Consider the following 19,216-nt stretch of genomic DNA (forward strand, 5'->3'; position numbering starts at 1 on the left):
GAAGAAATCAAGTGGATGATTCATGAGCTATAAGGAATGTATAACCCAGCGACACACACTAAGAACAATGGGCAGCCAGTTTAACATCATTCCCTCCAAATCAAATGTTTCTATTTGATGTTGTGCATTTTTGAAGAAAAAAAATGTGAGGATGCTTTCATATCCAACCTGTTTTGTTTTAAATTCAGAAAAAGAGCTCGGTTTGGTTCGTTTGGGCTGGTGTGACAGCTGTCAAACAACGCCTGGTGCAGAAACGACCGCACCATCTAAAGAGGCGGGTGTCTTGGCTTTTCCAAACTTATGCTGCAGTTCTGTGGCTCTGGTCTGATTGAGGGGATGAGTTGGTAAACTTGAAGTGTTTTCCCTTGATTTGGTTTCTTTTCAAATTGAAAAAAACACTTCAAGCAAACCAAAGTGCGTCACAGCACTCCATTATTGCTCCTCACATAAGCCATCTGTGCCTTATTTAATGATTGAATTAGAGAGCTGTCACCCCTGCAGTTTGGATATATTGATCCGGACCAGGGGAAAAAAAGCCAAATCGTTGCCTTCTTAGTTTTGGTGTGGTTCGTGTTCACGGTGGATGTTCACAAACAAACGAAGAGTTGTAAGAGTGAAGTCGTACAGGCTGACAGGGAACTCCGTGATGTGACAATTTTGACTGTCATCCTGCATCTCCACTCCTACAGCACACGGATCCACGATAGGAAATCAAACCCAGGTGACTGACAGGAGGTCGTGCTGCACTTTAATATGAGCGTTATTAGTATTATTAGACTGCAAATCCACCGCTTGTGATAATGAAAAAAACAGGCAGAGACAGGACAGATAAAAAGGGTCTTGTACAGCAGTTTTGTGCAGGGGTGTTCCTGTGGGATCACTGTGCCACACCTATTTTTTAATGGACTTAATGGACTGCCAAAGTAGACAGAGCAGGATACAAGCACAACACACTGCAGTTTTATCTTGACTGTCTAGTTGATCTGGGAAAAAATGTGCAGCATATGTGTTACCATGGTTACCAAATGATTTGGCTGAATATGGGCTAAATTTCTTATAATAGGATCACATCCCGAAGAGCGGTGGGTCATGAGTTTGGAATTTTTTTATATAATGAATCAAAAAGCTAGCAACACCTTGCCTTAAAAAGTATGCTTTCCCTTGTTTTTAGAGTTTTTTGAGTTTATCGGATGTTGTGGGAAGTAGATCTTTTGTGTGTGTAGTGAGGTATATGATCAGATGAACCAAATATCACACATATGTTAGATTAAGCATGATAAGAGGTAAACTGATGTTTAAACTCCAAGCCACTTTCAGTGGTGGTATGTGAGACTACACAGGACAGGCCAGCAAGAGGGAGTCCTAATGTGGAAATGTATACGAAGGGGACTGTTTAGAGGTGAATCCCCAACAGAGGTGGACATATATGGGTAAGAGTGGAGGAATGCACTCCTCAGTAAGACAATGTACAGAACATGGCCTTATTTGTGAGTTAGGTAAGATATGGGTGGAGTGGGACAGACCATTATGCCAGATATTGTATTGTCTTTAGGATAACGGCAGAGTCTTCTGATCTGACCCTGAAGCTCTCTCGGATGGCCGGGACCTGATCTGATACTGCTTGTTAATAAAGGTCTCTTCAACTGAAACTTGTATCAGCGGAGTTCTTCCTACATCATCATCAGACCACTGCTTGGCAGGACCTGGCTGATAAACATCAGTAGCCACTGTAAAGCACATGCTACACAGAGCTAGTTATAATAGTCAGTATGAAAGTGTCCAGATAAAGTAGTATGAGGAAACCAGTGTGCTTCCACATACAGTAAGACAGGAAAAGCTAGCTGCTAGCATATCACAAGTTTCACAATATACTACCAAGAATAAATAAAGCCTTTATTCTTGTTCTTGGGAGGTCTACCTCTGTGCAGACATGCTAGCAGTCATTAAACGTTACAATTTTTGAATGGAGTTTGGCATGTAGTTCTCTTCATCAGAGAGGCTACATCGGGAAGGCAGCTTCTCACCCTGACTCTTGCCACATTCTGTTAGTACAATATGACGTACACGTGTCTTAACAGTGGAACACACACCAGGCTAAAGTTGTTAGTGTTAGTGACAATGACTGACAGTCAAACTCGACTTCTGGCTATCTGGATGGAAAGTGATGAATCACCTGCAGTGGACCACCACAGGCCCGGCGTCAGGAGGTGTCGAGGCCTTGACCCGGCGCAGGAAAGCCAGCAGGCCGGTGGCGTGGTACGGCACCCCGTGCTCAGGCCAGGAGGTGAAGTGGAACTGGCAAACCTCGTGTTTGGCAGGGTAACCTCTCTGGAAGAAACAACCAGGCAGAGCTAATTAGATGCTATTTTCATGTGATGTTACAGGAGTTCACAAATAGAAAGCAATGAAACAAACCTGAAGCTGAGAAATGTGTTAGTGGATATATATGACATAGAGCTGAGATAAAAAATAATGTGAGTATGACTCACCCTCTCCATAGCGAAGGTGCGCACAGTGTACTCTGCCAGTGTTTCTGTCTTCAGCAGAGTTATCTTAATGTCACCGTAGAGCTCAGTGTCATCGGGCCAATACTTACAGCACTTCATCTGGACAACAACAAACAGTTTCAGTTCAGAGAGGTTCACACACATACCATCCAGCTGATTCATCTCAGCAGCAGACAACAAACACCCTCGCCACCGGCCACGAGTGTTTCAACACGCAGACATACAGCGACGCTCTCACCCTGATCTGACCTTTGCTGAACATTTGGATTTTACTAGAGCTGTTCCAATCATCACCACCATCAGATCGGAGACATAAAAGTGTTGACACCAAAGATAGATAAGACATTTTTGATACGACTTCTGGGGACGTTTCCCACTCTTGGTAATAGAACTCACTGTCTGTGATGGTGCTATTTCCCTCTCCCTGTCCCCAACAAGGCAGTCTTCAAAAACCTGCACTGTTAACTTTTTAAGTGAATGGCTATTTTATTTGTCCCTTGATGCAGCGCTTTTTGTGGGGTTGACATTTCCTTCCACTGCTGGCTGCAGACTACAGTAGCCGATGGGGGATGGTAGCTGCACTGCCAGGTGACAGGATGAAAGGCTGAAAGGGCACTCTTAATCAGCTTCACAGAGCGAGATCTCACACCATTTGTATTTTTGTGTATTAGATGTTCTCAGAATGGAAACAGCTGTACAGCTTTTGGCTGCAGAAGGTGAATCCAGTGATTTAGAACTGCTTTCCCATAAAGTTAAGAAATAAAAAGTATATGTGTTTACTAAGTCCAGATGAACCCAGTTCTCACATAGAGAGTTGTCACTAAATATTTATGTCCACTAACTTCTGGGAGCAATGATTGATGGATAAATTGCTGTTTAATAATGAAAAAATAAGAAGAAATTAAAAACATTATGCCAATAATGATGTGATAATATTAGCTAGATTAGCATGATTGGAAGTTTCCCATTCATTCTGAGCTACATCAATAACATGAACTCTGAAAGTCACATAAGCATAAATAAGGTAAGATCATACGACATACAAAGGATTGGCAGTTTAGTTTAGTATCGTTTGCCCTTGTTGTTGTCTGTACGAGCTCTTCCTAAGTTAGACATAGCTCAGAGGCTCTTCTGTTGCTCTTCATCAGCCTTAATTATCTTGTTAAGCTGTGAACGCAGCACACTTCTCGACACCCATGTGTTGTGTTTGCTGCCACTGAATAGGAATAAGTCTCCTTCGTGTACGACATTGGCCTGTTGCTGATCGGGCTTGCTAACGCTAACGCTACCAGCAGCTATGCGTGAGAGGCTCAGGCTGAGGCCACGTGGCGCGGGCCCTGGGCTCAATGTGCCGCACTGACCTCGGAAATCCTGCCAGTCTGATCAGGGTCAGGCTGAGCAGACACAACTCGGCTGAACTTTCAAGTCCAATGAGACACATGCAAGCTCAATTTGAACAGAGAAAACAGTGTGGAGCTCCTCTTAAACAGCGTCAGTTTGGTTAGCATAATCTGATAATCTCAGTCTAAACTGCGTAAATTGTATTAAATCCGGAACACATGCATAACTCCATGTATGCATAACTAAATGTGCGGAAAATACTGGCAGCTAAAACCGTTATTTTGGGCAGTTGTGCAGCTTGTGACTTCCTGCTGACATAGTTGATTGCTTTGGATTTGAAGGTGCTGAGGTTTCCTGGCAAACGACACACCAAAATCTTTACTATCTTAGACATTCCTTAAGTTTTAATGGTGCAACTCAATTTAGTAAATCAATACCCTGAAAGTAGCTGGCATTTAATAAGAATTTAGGAAGGAGTGACGTTTGTGGACTTCCAAGTAGATGGTGCAAACCAGCAGAGCCACGCAGAGAGATATTATACAACTGTTTTCAGAGGCTGGGCTGTACTCTGGGATGACTAACATAAGCCTTTTATACATTTTATTTAGTTTTTGATAAATGGTACAGCTCAGTGCAAGCTAAAATCCTCATACCTAACACTTGGTCAGATGTATTTTGAATACTGTAACCTACAGTATAATAGCTGGGAGAACAGAGGCCGTGGTATTCCTCCATGGTCCCTCACATACATTAAAGCTTTGATCTTGGAGCGCAGCCACCAAAGCAAAAGGTGATCGCTCATGATCAGACAGCGGCAGCCATTTCCTCCCACAACACAGGGTGCGGCAGCTATTCTGATATATAGTGAATGATAAAGGGAGCTCCAGAAATACATCCCCTCCATCCATCTTCACGGGCGGCTGGAGAGGTCACGGGACAAAGGGAAGGGAAACCTACCCTTCCCACTTCCACCAGCTTGGTGATCATGACAATACTGAAGCAGTTCTCCTGCCAAACCATCCTCCAGAAGTCGTAGATCATCTCCTGCTTTGGGCCTGCAGAGGAGGAGATATACAGTAGAGGCATAGGTGGAGGAGTGGGAGAAGAAGAAAAGGGAGGGGAGGCGGCGGAGGAGGAGAAAGAGAGGAGGATGAGGAGGGCGGAGAGATGAGCCATAAGTCAGAGAAAATAGCAGCAATAACCATGAATGTAGAGGCGCTGCGCAATCCATGCCAGGGAATAGAGTAACAATGTGTCATTCATGAACTATTGCCCGCTCTGTGTTCTCCTAATTCTACAGAGAAATGTCATTTCAATACACCCACAAATCCTCAGCCATTGTGCAAACAAGCTCCTGTACAGCCTTACCCAGACACCAGTGGCTGACACAAATCACAGCCTCCTGGAGAAGATGACACTTTCATTGATTTCATTACACTGTGGCGTTGATAATATCACAAGGTCCTCCTTCACACTGACTCCTCTGCCAAACACACTACACCCCTTTTAGTGAACAAGATGTCGATTCATTTCTACCCACTCAGTTTATTTAATAGGAATATTATCTTGTCTCCTGTAACTGACCTAGATGACTTTTTTAAGAGAAGGTTGCACCCTCTCATCCCTCACATATTTGTGCGCCGGCAGAGTGGAATATGTTTTCACGCTTCAGTAGCTTTTTTTTTTCTGTTTGTATTCGATCAGTTATGTAGTTCAGGTGTATTTATGGCACACAATCTCATACAAAAGCAATTCAAACTGCTTGACGGAGTGATAAAACAAGACAAAAGTGAAACTTAAGTTAAGCTGAACTAAATTTTGAATATGGAAGTTCGTTGTTGACCTTTGGGGACGGTATCTCTAACAAACCAATCTAACATCCACGCACTGGGTATATAAATCTGGTGGCAGACCATGCAGCAGTAGGTTTTTAAATCATGAGGCAGGTGGTATTCCATATTTTCTAGTATCCTTACTCACAGAAACGTGGACGCAGCGTGTTCATTATTCTGTCAATGTGCTATGCGCTCATTTATTACCCACATTAAAAACTGTGACATTCAATTACAATTCCGTCTTACTAACATTTACTCCATTTCTCAAGCACCATTACCATTTATCAATCGGAGCCCGGGCAACACGTGCGTTTCCTGTTCTGCTGTGATCTCTTAGCCGCGTGTTCAATCAGCTCTGTAATAAGGATGTTTTCGGCGGAGATGTGTGATATCGCTGAATGTTTGGGTCCTAGTTAAGATATAATTGGAAAGAGCCGAACCTGCCGGCTAGCAAAAGAGTCCTCGCTGTAATCCAGCCTGACAAAGGCATGGGCAAATATTTCAGAATCTCACTGGGATTGAAAGCATCTGAATTCAGTCAAAAAAAAAAAAAAAAGGTATAAAAAGCAGAACATAAGCCTATAGAGGTTTTCTGTCTCCGCAGATAAACAATTAGGCATACAGTAATGCTTGTTTTCACTGCTGTTTCCTCCGCAGTTGTCTTAACAGGAGGACTCAAAAGATACGCATTTGACTACACGCCCCAGGGTAAACATGTAAAGACCTCTGAAGGCTGAGAAATACAATAGGAGGAGGAGGAGGAGGAGTAACTGCCTTGCTTGCCTGTTGAAAGAACAGGGCATGTGCAGAGCCTGACAAATGCTTTACCTTTCAGAGCAGCAAGATGCTGGTCTTTACTGTAGCTGACCCGAGGTGGGCCGCACCAGCCTGCGTGCGTTTTAATGTGCACACGTAGGCAGCTACTTTAACCACTGTTTTCCCTCCTCTTCACAGGGTTATTCACAGCTCCCTCGCCTGTTAGCAATCGCTGCACCGGCTTCCATGTGTATTAGCGATATGAGATGTTAATTTTTCTGCTGCAGCAGGAGAAGCCCACTAATGCATCGCCTGAGGGTCGGGGCAGTCGGTTGAGAGACAGATGATGTGTGATACCAGCGGCCGGGTGGGTGAATCTGTATGCATAGCACAACGCGCTGTCGCTTTGGACTCGGGCTTTCAGAGTGCGCCTGGCATTTCTCCTCCTCGTCCGCCTCCCCCTCACCCGCCTCCTCCCTCTCCCTCATCTCTGGACATAATAGAGAGTTAGCCCAGAGCACCTGCTGCCTTAAGACTCATCGGAGGTTCGACAAATCAACCTCCACCTGCCGTGACAGTCGACCACCCAGTGCTCGCCACCAGCATATGCAGAGCATTGTTCAGAGCAGGCAGAGTGTAAGGGGAGAGTGACAGCTCGAGTGATGTGGTGTATGTACTGTGTGTGTGTGTGTGTGTGTGTGTGTGTGTGTGTGTTTTACAACCTGGGTCTCATTTCCATATGTTTAACTGTCATTTCAGCTTAGGTTAGCAGGTTAGACTTCTTTATCTTGGGACCAGACATTGAACGGCACTGTGTCTCGAGCATCCAAGCTCATGAATATATAATTAACCAATTAACCAATCAATAGACACAATCGTTAATTCAATTCTAAAATATATAGATCCTCAGTAAATTATCTCATGTCACTTTCATTACTGCAGTGTCTACTGTTGTCTGTCCAGGCCAGGAAAGAAGAAGTTTAGTATAGCAACTTTCTGTGTTGCAGTTTTAGGTAATTTCCCAGTTTGTACATGTACCCTGACTCTGCAGGTTATATATGGTAATGTATGCATTCCATTTTATAACAGAATAAAATCAATCTCACTGAAAATGCAAATCTGTCTACGCATAGCAGCATTTTAAACACAGGAAACAAGTAAATATGTAAAATGAAGAATTTCTTGTTTGTTTTTCGACAGCAATCCGCAGCATTCTGCTTTATAAACGAAGGAAACTTTCTGATTTTGTTTGATTCTTTAAATCATTAACTCCGTCCAGCAGAAGTCATGTTTCTGGCAGCGCTCCTCCCTGAACTGCGAGCACACTGTGGCGCTCTCTCCACCTGCGCTGTATGCAGAAAGAGTTTGTGAGCAACATTAGAGAGGGAGAGAGAGAGAAATTTTCGGAGGTTACTTTTATGAAGCGGCAGAACTGAGACCAAAGTGAAAGATGGGAAGAAATCAGAGGGGGATTACCAAGTGAAAAACATATTCACTGAATAAATAGGATCAGAGCCGGCGGAGAATAAAGAGAACGTCTTGCTCTCTTTCTTTCTCTCTCTCTCTCTCTCTGTGAGTGTGTGTGTGTGTTAGTGTGTGTGTGCCGCTTGGGGAAGGCAGCCTATATAGTGTATCAAACTGACATCAGAAAGATAGCGCGCCACACATGCAGATGGCGGGGAGGAGAGACACAAAAGCAGAACTTCACAGAGAGCGACAGTCAGCGGCGTTACAGTGCAGATTGACTGACAGGTACAGTCGATTGTTATGGGAGCGTTTCTCGCAGATGGAGGGAAGCGACGCTTTATGGTGGAAATCCAGATGTGAGCATGAGGCAACGCAGGCTCATTTGTTGTCTACACATTAATAATTCACTAAAGTCATTTTAATATTGCCGGCTGGTCTGCGGCGTAAAGGACGGCGCAACACAAGCGCAGACATTAGCAGTCAAACGCTGCTCCTGGGTGTCTCAAACTCACCTTGAGTGGCGATGAAGTGGTTTGATCGCTGGTAGCCCTGCGAGACAGAGAGAGTGAGAAAGATAGTGGAGAAAAGGCAGAAAAAGAAATGGGAGAGAGTTAATAATTAGAAGAGCGCATGATGAAGTGAGACTCAGGGACCTCTAACTCTCATTTCACCCCTCCCATCCATTCTCTTTCTCCATTTTCAGCATCGAGTCATCTCTTATTCATCTCGGAGCTGGGTTTGATGTCGGCGCCCTGCTAAATTTCTGCTCTGCTTATGACTGACGACACTTCAGTGGCCGTGAAAACTAATCTGCGCCGTGCTGTGGGCCGATGACGCTCTGCTTAAAACACATTAGCATGTTCGACCGGCCAAATTCTTTGCGATGTTTAGGCTCCGGGTTTGGGTGGAGGATCGCACTTGAATGGTAATGCATGGAGAAATGGCATTAATTCAAGATTTTCCCCGCCTCTCTCTGAGCCAGGTCAGTCATTACATGCGGAGTGGTGAAGCTGCATTTCAAAGGCGGCTCGGCGTGTGGTGCTCTGCATGCAGCCGAGGCCGCTGATCAAAGGTAGATTGACAAGTGCGGGATCTTCAGCTCTGGGAGTAATTCTACCTGAGTGACACGGGCTGATCTGGCTGCCTCCTTTCTGCTCAGCTTGGCATTAGTGCAGTTATGATACAGTGCGCACTGTCTCGAGGGCTATTAGGGGCGTCCTGGCCCTCCACCAGGCCTACCCCGCATGCTGAATGCAAAGCAGCCAAGCATGATAGATCACAAGAATTAGGATTAGTGTGCCCTCTCATCACTCATGGGTAAAGTGATTCCAACTGCTGTACACAGTAAACATTTGTACAATACTGTACGGACACACACACACACCCACTGATGCACATGTACGCACTATTCAGCCGGGCAGGCACACAAATTACATTCCATAACTGTCATGCCACAGAGGGGAGTTGAGATGGATGGCCATCACTATGAAAGAGTGCAGGGACCGTCATTCCCAGGAGCCTCTGCTGGCTGATTTTGCCTGGGCCGACCAGTTTCCTGTCTGTCACCTTGGCAACCACATTTTCCAACAGCAGGTGAGCAGAAAAACATCAAGCAATGTGAATTCACAATGGATTGGAACAAAAAAAAATAAATAAATAAATAAACATGCAGAAATATTTGAGATGTGGAAAGCTTATCAATTCTACCAAACAGAGAGAGAAACAATTTTGTTGTGGCAAGTCTGGCTCACTCTGAACTACAACCTTTGACAAGTCAGAGAAAAGCTGACCTTGGTGTATGCAGGTAACTGAGTAGGAATCCTGCTGATCCTCTCTGAGAGTACAGGTGGATATTAAAGGGAATTCTGAGGTTTACTCCACTGAAAATAAATGACATCTGGGTCTTGTAAAGCCAATCGTAATTCAAACAGCTTACAGTCTGCATCTGAAAATCAGCTGCATGAAAAGTGAAATAACAGAAGCAATATAACGAGCTCCTTGAGCACAAGCTAAGGCTAAAAATGCACAGTGTTCTGTCCAAATTTGACCACAGCTTCATAGTACACAAAGGACAGTACTTTTTGCAAACTACCCACCATTGTTATTCAAATTATTGCTGTTGTAGCTGCAGCAATTCATTTCCTGTGAAGATAATTGCATGGGTGGAGCAATTGCTTTGCATCCCAAGCAAATTGTATTACAAACTGTTTGTATCCACTCGATATCTTCGAGGAATTGTTTTGTTATTTTAAATAAAGACTTTTACTTTGAATATATAATTACACCTCAAACCTATACATACATATATTGTACTATTTTCCATCTGCTGGCATTGAGTTTTGTATTGAGAAAATGCATCATTTGTTTTTATGTTAACCATTAAAGTGCCAAATATGTATGACTTTTTGTGGCCAGTTCAAATCGACTTCCTATTTTACACTTAGGACTTGTTTCCACCACTACTGCTGACCAAAATCACGTCATTCCAATGGAACCCCAACAAGCAGTGGATTCACTCATGGAGGAAAGTAAAAAACGTGCAGCGCTTTCATGAATGGTTTTACTTTACTACGTAAATCCTGAAACACAACATCGCTGTCAATTGTAAACTCTTTACAGCACTGACCTGACCTAACCTAACCTCCTCATAGCTAAACCTAATCAACCCAACCTACCTACATACTAGCCAATCAGTGGCAGAGTAGGGCGGGCCATTCCTTTGCCAAATACTGCATACTGCACCAAATAGCTCTGCAGACTTCTCGCAATCATTTCAGAAGGACAAGATAATGACTTTGTGTTACTTGATGGTATGAATTAGTCCTCTGAGAAACATGATGTAAATGGGCCCTAAGAAAAAAGCCTGAAATTACTGAATACGTGTCCAGCTCTTACTGTGGCATGATGTCAGTAAACTGTGTCTTTGGTCTGAGTTGCCTGACTTGACCTAGCGTACTCTCCTCTGTGGCATACTACCAGGACTTTTATAGGACAGCCTGATGTTAAGCAAGAACTCCAGGTGAGCATATGACTCTGGATGAAAGAGAACAGAGATGGCTGCACTCAGGTTTGAAAGAAAAAAATAACTCGGAGGGGAAAACTGATGGCTAAAGGCGGACAGGCTCAGCAGCTCAGAGCGGAGAAGGGAAAGAAGATCTGCTGTTGGAGGGAAGCAGTGGAGGGCTGGCAGGGACAGCAAGAGGGGGCAGCGTGATAAGGGAGGGGAGATGGAAAGAGAAGAGAAGCAAGGTACTTACTTCCCTGTTTATCCGAATCTAAGAGATGCCAAGGGGTTGAAAACGGGGGCGGAAAACAGAGAGAGAGAAAGAAGTAAAGGGGGGAGGAGACAAGAGCTAGTTATTGTGATTTAAGAGAAGGAAAGAGGGCTATGAAAGGGTTAGAGAGCAGCGAGCCTTGAGGACCTGTGGAGAGAATAATGTTCAAAAGGCTTAAATTCCCATGTTTCTATGCAAGTGATAACTCAGGACTCAGGAAGTGGTACTCAGCAGCGTCGTTGCTCTGAACACGTCCCCATTGGTAAAAAATCAGACGAAGCAGTCTGATGATCTGACAGGTTGTTAACAAGCCATTAAACAGTTTATCCAGATAAAATAAACCACTTTATTTGGAGTTAAAAACAAAAGTGAGCTTATCCAAAATGCTGACAATAAGCTGAATTGCGTGAGTGTGCACAAGGTCAAGGTTGACGCAGGTCTGTAAACTGATGGATGTTTGACAGCTATAATAAAACGATCAGCTTTGTGTTCTCTGCCAAACGAGCCTGGCGGTTTGTTTGCCTGCTCGTGCTTCTCACCAGGTCTACCTTTTTAGCAGTGCTGCAGCATTGAGAGCTACTTTGTGAGTACAGTGTTATTATTACCAATGAAGATGATGCCCAAAACTTCTCAATTAAGTAGCTGAAACTAGCATGAGCAAAGCGGTAGGATCTGGAATTCTTCTTTAAGGACTTTAAGGCAAATAAATTGGGTTATCCTGTCTTCCCCAGATGACACACAAAGACAAAGATGCAAGCCAAAGTGGAATTTCCCCGTGATTCAAAGCAATTAAGCTTCTTGGTTTGTTTGTTTGGTTAGGCACGGCAACATCGCTTCCCTTGCTCATTCCCATTTCATCAAATTCCAAACAAATTCCTGCTGCTTCCAACACAAGTGTGACAGGCATCTCTTCCTGAGTACCGGAGCAAGACTCCCTGACAGCTGGTGTAAATAACAGTGAATGCAGAATCCTTCAGGAACTGAGTGCGGATGGCGTCCCGTTTGCGTTACATCTGTAAGCAATAGCTGGCAACAAAAGAAACATCTAGCAATTTGACACAAAAATGTCACGTCTCGCTACCCATGTCTGGGGACAAATTATGGAAACCTGCATGTGAGTGAGAGGAACGGGCGGTGGAACTTTTCGGTTTAACCTTTGCAAAAAAGCAATGTTCCATGTATTCCAACCTTGGCGTCTTCCATGAATCATTTGGAATCATTTCGCTGCAGTGCTGTGAGCCAGGGGTCTTGGCATGACATGCAGGCGGTGCTGGAGATGGCACAGTTAATGACGGAAAAGTCCTTGGAGCGTTCGTCCTGACGCAGCCCTCACGGGCCACTAAAGGGGATAAAGTGGCCATGGATAGCGCTGTGAGCTTTGACGCTGCGCTTTAACCAGGGCCACCCACATAAGCTGATTCATGCATCCACTACTGATCTGCCCCGCTCTGTCCACTTTTACCTTTTGTTCAACAAACAACAACAGAAACAAAGGACATAATACAGGATTCAGAGGCCATAACAATGCATATTAAAGCCTGCAATGAGTGCCTCAGGAGGTAGGACCGAAAACAGAGGTAAGGCTTTTCACAGTCAGCCTTTCTCAGGTCCTGGACAGCACTGAAGGAAAAAAGTGACTGTCTTTCAGCTCGTGCTAGTCCTTCTAACGCAAAGCTGCAGAGATAGCATCTGGCAGGAGTGCATGCTACCGCTCGGACTTGAGAGTCTCGCTGAGATGCTCACTCGAGTTGAACTGTAGGTGAGATCAAAATATCTGAAAGTAGATGAAAGGATCAGAAATTTTATATTGAGTCCAATTGAGGTGCGGCGTTGCCGTACAAAAGCATCTGGGTGAGTCATGAGGCCTGATGCTCCCAGCTTACAGGCTCTTGTAGGATCTCTGCAGTCGCTGCGATAAAATCTCGCTTCAAAGCCTGGATGTGCTAGCACGCATAGATATAATGCTACGCTGTGGGTGCAGTTACTGAATGACAGTTTGGTCTAAGTAACAGAGCTCACACCTCAGACAGTATGTGGATCTGCCCTCTGCTCGAGCACTGGGTCAACTGCAACAATAAAAGACGACTCGTACAGGCCGGTAAGGCGGAGCTGTGGGATCAACAACGACAGAGGTGATGGAGTAGGAGGCAAAATAAGACGACGGTGACTTACGTCTATGTAGTTGGCATTGACATAATCAGAGCTGGGGTCTGCCAGCAGAGAGTGGAGCTTGACTCGATGGCGATCGTCTGAAAGGCACAAAAAATGATTAAGGGTTCACTTGCTGCGTCATTACAAGACCTGTTTACTGTATCGGTCAAAATATTGGCTTTTATTAACAGAAAAGCAGATCTCTGGTCGTCTGTCTGAGCAAATTCAAATGTAATGAAGGCTAGGATGAGAGAGAGAGAGAGAGAGAGAGAAAGAGAGGAGGATATGACATGCAACAAAGGTCTCTGACTGGTTGCGGTTATGGGTATAAACACTGGATGCCAGCTAATTGTTTCATTTCTGCTTCCTCATCATCTTAAAGGATAATTCAAGTTTATCAGAACTGCTTTTCATCAGTAAAAAAATACACTGTTCTTAAAGCAACTGCTGAGATCAGTGAATGCAAAGACATTGTTAAAGTCCAACCGGCAAGAAACACAAGCAGACAGATTATTAGAAATGAAGATGCACTGATTCAACTTTCTCCTGATACCTGAAGTCAGGGTTTCATACCGCTGCTCTCCTTTTCCCAGTTTTCTAATCTGTAGGAAGAACTCATCTGAACCGTTTTTATGTAAGGTGGTAACATGAGGGCAGACACTGTTGCAGTGCTACAAACTGAATGAAGGAATTTTAGAATGAATGGAAAAAGAAACTGAATTCAATATGAATCACACACGTCACGGCTGATAGCAGTTCTGTACCTGTGTTATTGGAGTGGTGCACCCTAATTACAGACATTTGAGGTGAGCTCACTTTGGGTTTCACCGCCAAATAAAGCCGTCTAGATAATAAGCTCTTAGCACCTGTCTGATCGTCTCACTGCTTGTGTTTCTTGCCACATTGCACGTCACTGTCTCGATATCACCATGTTCTCAGAAAATACTTTGGGGAGCACAATGTTAAGTACTAGAAATGATTGCCAAAGCTACAATAATGGGTTTTTAATAATACAGAATGATCCTGTAAGGGTCAGTCTGCAAAGCCTGCGATGGCACCTGCCTCATAGACAGCTGCTAACCCAGCGAATTCATCTGGGTTTAATGCAGAGTATTTGTTTCTAGATGTTGTTCTTTCTCTTCCACAGCGTCTGTGAACGATCACTGAAACAAAGACTACGTGATTGCCTGTTGATCTAACCAGCTCCCTCCTGCTCTCTGTGATCACCTTCTGTATTCTGTGCTTCAGTACAGCCAGATTCACCATACAGGTGTGCCCATTCACATACTTCTCTGTCCCTGCTGTCAGCCAGCTGAGTGAGCATGGAGACGGGATTTAATGGTGACTCAGCGCCAGACTGCTGAGCTGCAGGGATAAGATTATTTCAGAATCGCGATATCGTCTGACAAAATCAGCATGAGCACAGGTCAATGACAGCAGCTGTGCTACTGTACGTGTTCAGCTACACTGGCATTTAGACACAATCACAGAGATAATTAGAGACCACAGGAAGTTCTTTTTAACTGCGAGGGCACAAAACCCCTGGCTTATATCATTGTTTCACACAAGTTTAGTTAACCCGTACAAGTCGATATTTTAACATTTATACACTAAAAGGCTGTCTTGGAGATCGACCCCAACATTTCAAAAACACTATTAAAGCCACTGTTAAACAATCAATTTTAATTAATCAAACTTTAATTGGATTACAGCAAGAGTTGTTCTTTTTTCCAGAATTAACAACCATTCAGCTGGGAGTAAAAATAATTATTGGCTGGCTTTGGCAGACACACGGCAGTAGCGCCGTTAAACGGTAATCTACAGCGTATGCATGAAAAGCCAATAAATGTTAAGGTGAGCTGTAACCTACAATAAAAGTAAAAACCTACTGAAACAGAGCCAAGCAATGATAGCATCAGTGTTTGATTTCTGGTAACCTCCAAGTACTTACGGCTAAGCAAGCTGTCATGCCTTCCTTTGGTCTTGTCCTTCTTTTTCGTGACATCCCAGCCATCAAAAAAGCTCTGCAAAGTAAATTTAGAGATCATAAGTCAAACAAACAACAGATATTATAAAAACAGGGATCATATGTGTGGATCTGATGCATCTTGAAACGCACAATAGAAACGACTCTGCTAATGCAAGTGCTACGCTAAGGTTCTGAGTAACTTCACTATCATAGCATCTTTGCCAAGTCATCAACAGACATCTGCCACAACATAGCGGGGAGAGACAGGCTGAGAGATGACACGCTGCACCGAGAGATGGCTGCGGCCTTGAGAAGGAGGAGGCGGCCTGCCGCAGTCATTCTCATTCCAGACACAGCGTGAGGCTCGCTGCTTGAAGAAGCCATTGCTCCGTAATATCTCAGTGTTAAATGGCTAAATTTGTGACAGCTGTTTATGACGCCCATCTACTAAACCTGCTGGTGCGGCAAGATGAGTCACTGAATATAAATCAATACTATAAGTGAAGGAAGAGCAGGAGGAGAAAATCAACAAATATGAGCATGGGTGAGCCTGGCTTGAGTCATGTCATGTTCTGTTGAATTTCAGTCTGATCTCCTCGCTGCACCGGCAGGAGCATCCCGGCTGTCGTACTGAGGCATGCTGCCTCTCATCTGCAGCTGACCAATCCCCCTTGAGCAAGTTGGGGGCCCGAACCGAGACCACCAGAGACCCCAGTCGAGCCACACGAAGCAAGCTGATCGGGGGATTACATCTGCTACTGGATCCTGTACAGGTAATACCGGATCTAATCCTGCTAAACAAAGCTGCCTTCGTCCTCCTGCAGTTCTGGAGTCGCAACAACATTCTGCTCACCGTCATCTAATTCAACATCTCTACTATTTTAACAGCTAAATTCAACATGCTCAACACTTAGGGCCTCTAAAGCTTTGGTTTCACATTTCAAAGTATTCCTCTGTATCATTAAATATTCATGAATAAATAAGCAACAGTCAAAGTTCAGAAATCCCGAGGTGTTAATTATGAAGAGTTTAACAGTCCAAAACGAAGCTAATCTGCTTCATCAGGGCCGTTTGGGTGTGATTATATCAGATTTGATTGACTGTGGTCTGGCAAGTTTAGCAAACAACCCCACAAGTGTCATCAATGTTTCATGACATATGAAATATTGCCATTGCAAAATCTTTATTGGTGCACCGAATCACCTTTCTCCAACCAAGCCCCGCCCACTCTAAACCAGTAGGAAAATACAGAAATCTTTCATGTGAGATAAAAAAATATTCAGACTGTGGCAGAGAACAGTGTGTTCACAGTGGACCCCATTACAAAGCTTCTTTCAGACCTAATAACACAGTTATTCACGGGGGCTATTTATTGGCTCGTTTGCTTGTCCGAGTGTGAAATGTGTCTTAGCCAAAGATTTGTTTGATGTGATTCAGACCGGTGTCATCGATACTTAGCTCGTCCACTCAAGAGCCTATTTTTCTGTTTCACTCGAGTACAGACTGTAACTTGCTCAGTGATCCTTGAGGAAAGCAGAACAAGCTGAAAATACAACACATAACATAAAATAAAGCTGCTATGGCTAATGCGTTTGATGCCATTTGATGAATACAAGTCTAATTAATGCATGCTTTGAACAACTCCTGTTACAAATCTTGTTTGTCTGCGACCGTCTCGTCCCACGATGTTAGCCGATGTGCTTTTATGCTGAATGCTTTTGTTTCCGCATCACTGTGTCTGCTGTTTTGCATCACTGTCTGTTGCCGCTTTGGGTCTAAAGTGCTCTATGAATAAAATAAATTATTATGAGCTTTGTTCTCCACCAACTCAGCTTCTAGATATTTCGCTGTGTTCACCAGCGAGCCGCAAACTGTGTCTCTCTGTCTGCTGTCTGGTGCTGAGCGGGAAACACATAGTGGGCTCTTGGAGCTTTTTACTTGTTGGAAACAGTTAATTAGTGCAGCAACAATGAGCTAATAAAGGCTGGAAAGCTCTATAGAGGTGACTGAAACTGCAGTCGGGTAATCGTTTTCTGTCTGTGCCACCTTTCACATTAAACACAGTCATTTAATCTGTTGCAAACACAAAAAAACATCACTCAGTGCAGCTATAATCACCAAATTCAAAGCTTCCTTATTAAATGTTTATGCTGGAAAAACAAAATACTGGCACGCATAAGATGTCAGATTTTGTCGATATTGTTCAGTCCAATAGTGGTTGGGCTGCTGGGTGCTACAGTTGCAGGTGAAAACAAAATGACATGGCTTTACTCATATGAGGGCTGTATCAGTCATGGAGGGTGACACGCTTCCTGTTGCTGTATTCACTGGCTCGGGTTCCAGATGTTGGCTTCCAAACACAAGCCTACCCACACAGCCTGCCTCATTCACAACCCCCAACAATGCCTTGAACATATCTGATCAATGGCAGCAGCATGACCCTGTGGGAAATAAGGGTTATGAAGTCTGACAGTAGTGTGCACGCTGATCCCCTTCATCTTGTTTATTTCTCCAGGCGATGGGGAGCCAGACCGAGGAGTGAAAAAGTGACCCGTGTATTGATTTTGGAGGGGGGGAATTTGTTGGGCCCTGAGGGAGCTTAATGAATTGAAAAAGTGCATCTGGCTTCCTGCAGGTGGACGCGCGAAAAAAAAAAAAGTCTCATCATCAGTGGTTGATAGGGAGGACTCCATGTTAAAGTAAACAGAAAGTTGAAAGGAGTAACTTGGAAAAGCATTAGTCCCCACAGCAGCAGAAAGTTCAGTTTATCTACATTATCTCTGTAATGCAGATGAAGTAAAACAGCATTTTATTGCTTGCTCATGAATATTAAATGCTCCATTTAAGCCTTTTCTAAACAGTAGTTGCAGTAATACAGACGGCTCTGTGCACTAACTGCATCTAAAAAATATCACAAATTTCTAAACAATGCCATCTGTAATATTGTTGTCACTCATTTTTCTGTCCCAGCTGGAAAAAAAGGTGTTATCCATGTAGGAGAAAGCATTCTGTACATTAAATAACTCAGGTTTGAGCTCCTTCGCTTCAGAACTATGAACCACAGCCACCTAACTTTCTAAAAGTTCAGGTTCTGGGAGGTCACGGGTTGTTAAGTTCATGCATGAGACCCAAACATTATATTCATATGTGACCTTTCAGCATCTCATTCCAAAGTCATGGGAATTAATGTGCTCTTAACAGCCTCCACTCTTTTTGGCTTCAGGCTTTTACTAGATGAACCTGGCTCCAGGGATTTGCTCCTGTTCAGACACAAGCACAAAGCCAAAATTATTCTTTCTGCATCTGCGAAAGGCCGCGAGGGTCCACGTGACACACATTTCATTATCAGAGGGTGTACGAGTAAGCTCTGTGCAAACATCCGCATACCTCCAATTTGTCGTGTCCACTGTGTCACCACAAGCTACAGAATAGCTCTGCACATGTGTGGAACACTTCCTTCAAGCAGACTCTAGAAAGTAGCACAAACAGAGCCCCTTCGTGTCTGTGGTCTGCCTGTGCAGGCGTCCGTTGGGTGTATACTCAGGCCTCCAGTGAGGACCGACACCCATGTTGGGTGATAAGGTCTGGATCACAGTTGGTGTTCAAGTTCATCTCAAAGGTCTTAGATGGGGTTGAGATCTGCGGCCCGTTACACCAGCTGAACGCCAAAATTGACAGCAAATTTGAGTGTGAAGTAAACACCGACTGTTGTGCTGTAACTAGCTATTTCCACACTGCACTTGCCACTTTGTGCAGTTGTTAATTTGCACTCAATTAGAGCTATAAGTCAACTGTTATCAAAACATTGGCCCAGAGGTGGATGCCTTACCTAGTGCATCATTCAGGTCAAAGAGGAAGCTACCGCTAGCTAGTCACAGAAATTAAGAATTGACCCTTCGTTAAGCACAATCCTCC

At 44.0% G+C, this 19,216-nt stretch overlaps 1 protein-coding gene across 1 annotated transcript in view; it reads right to left on the reverse strand.

The window, feature by feature from the left end:
• ptprua (protein tyrosine phosphatase receptor type Ua) overlaps positions 1-19,216 on the reverse strand; it is a 177,660-nt gene that overhangs the window by 13,318 nt on the left and 145,126 nt on the right. Inside the window, exons 18-24 of the mRNA XM_041954690.1 lie at positions 15,284-15,356; positions 13,354-13,430; positions 11,164-11,181; positions 8,419-8,455; positions 4,806-4,903; positions 2,490-2,606; positions 2,174-2,328 (exon numbers count right to left, since the gene is read on the reverse strand). Coding sequence (XP_041810624.1) covers positions 2,174-2,328; positions 2,490-2,606; positions 4,806-4,903; positions 8,419-8,455; positions 11,164-11,181; positions 13,354-13,430; positions 15,284-15,356 — 575 coding nt within the window. The remainder of the gene's footprint in view (positions 1-2,173; positions 2,329-2,489; positions 2,607-4,805; positions 4,904-8,418; positions 8,456-11,163; positions 11,182-13,353; positions 13,431-15,283; positions 15,357-19,216) is intronic.

The sequence above is a fragment of the Chelmon rostratus genome, chromosome 16 (genome assembly GCF_017976325.1).
Source record: "Chelmon rostratus isolate fCheRos1 chromosome 16, fCheRos1.pri, whole genome shotgun sequence".
Taxonomy (NCBI): domain Eukaryota; kingdom Metazoa; phylum Chordata; class Actinopteri; order Chaetodontiformes; family Chaetodontidae; genus Chelmon; species Chelmon rostratus.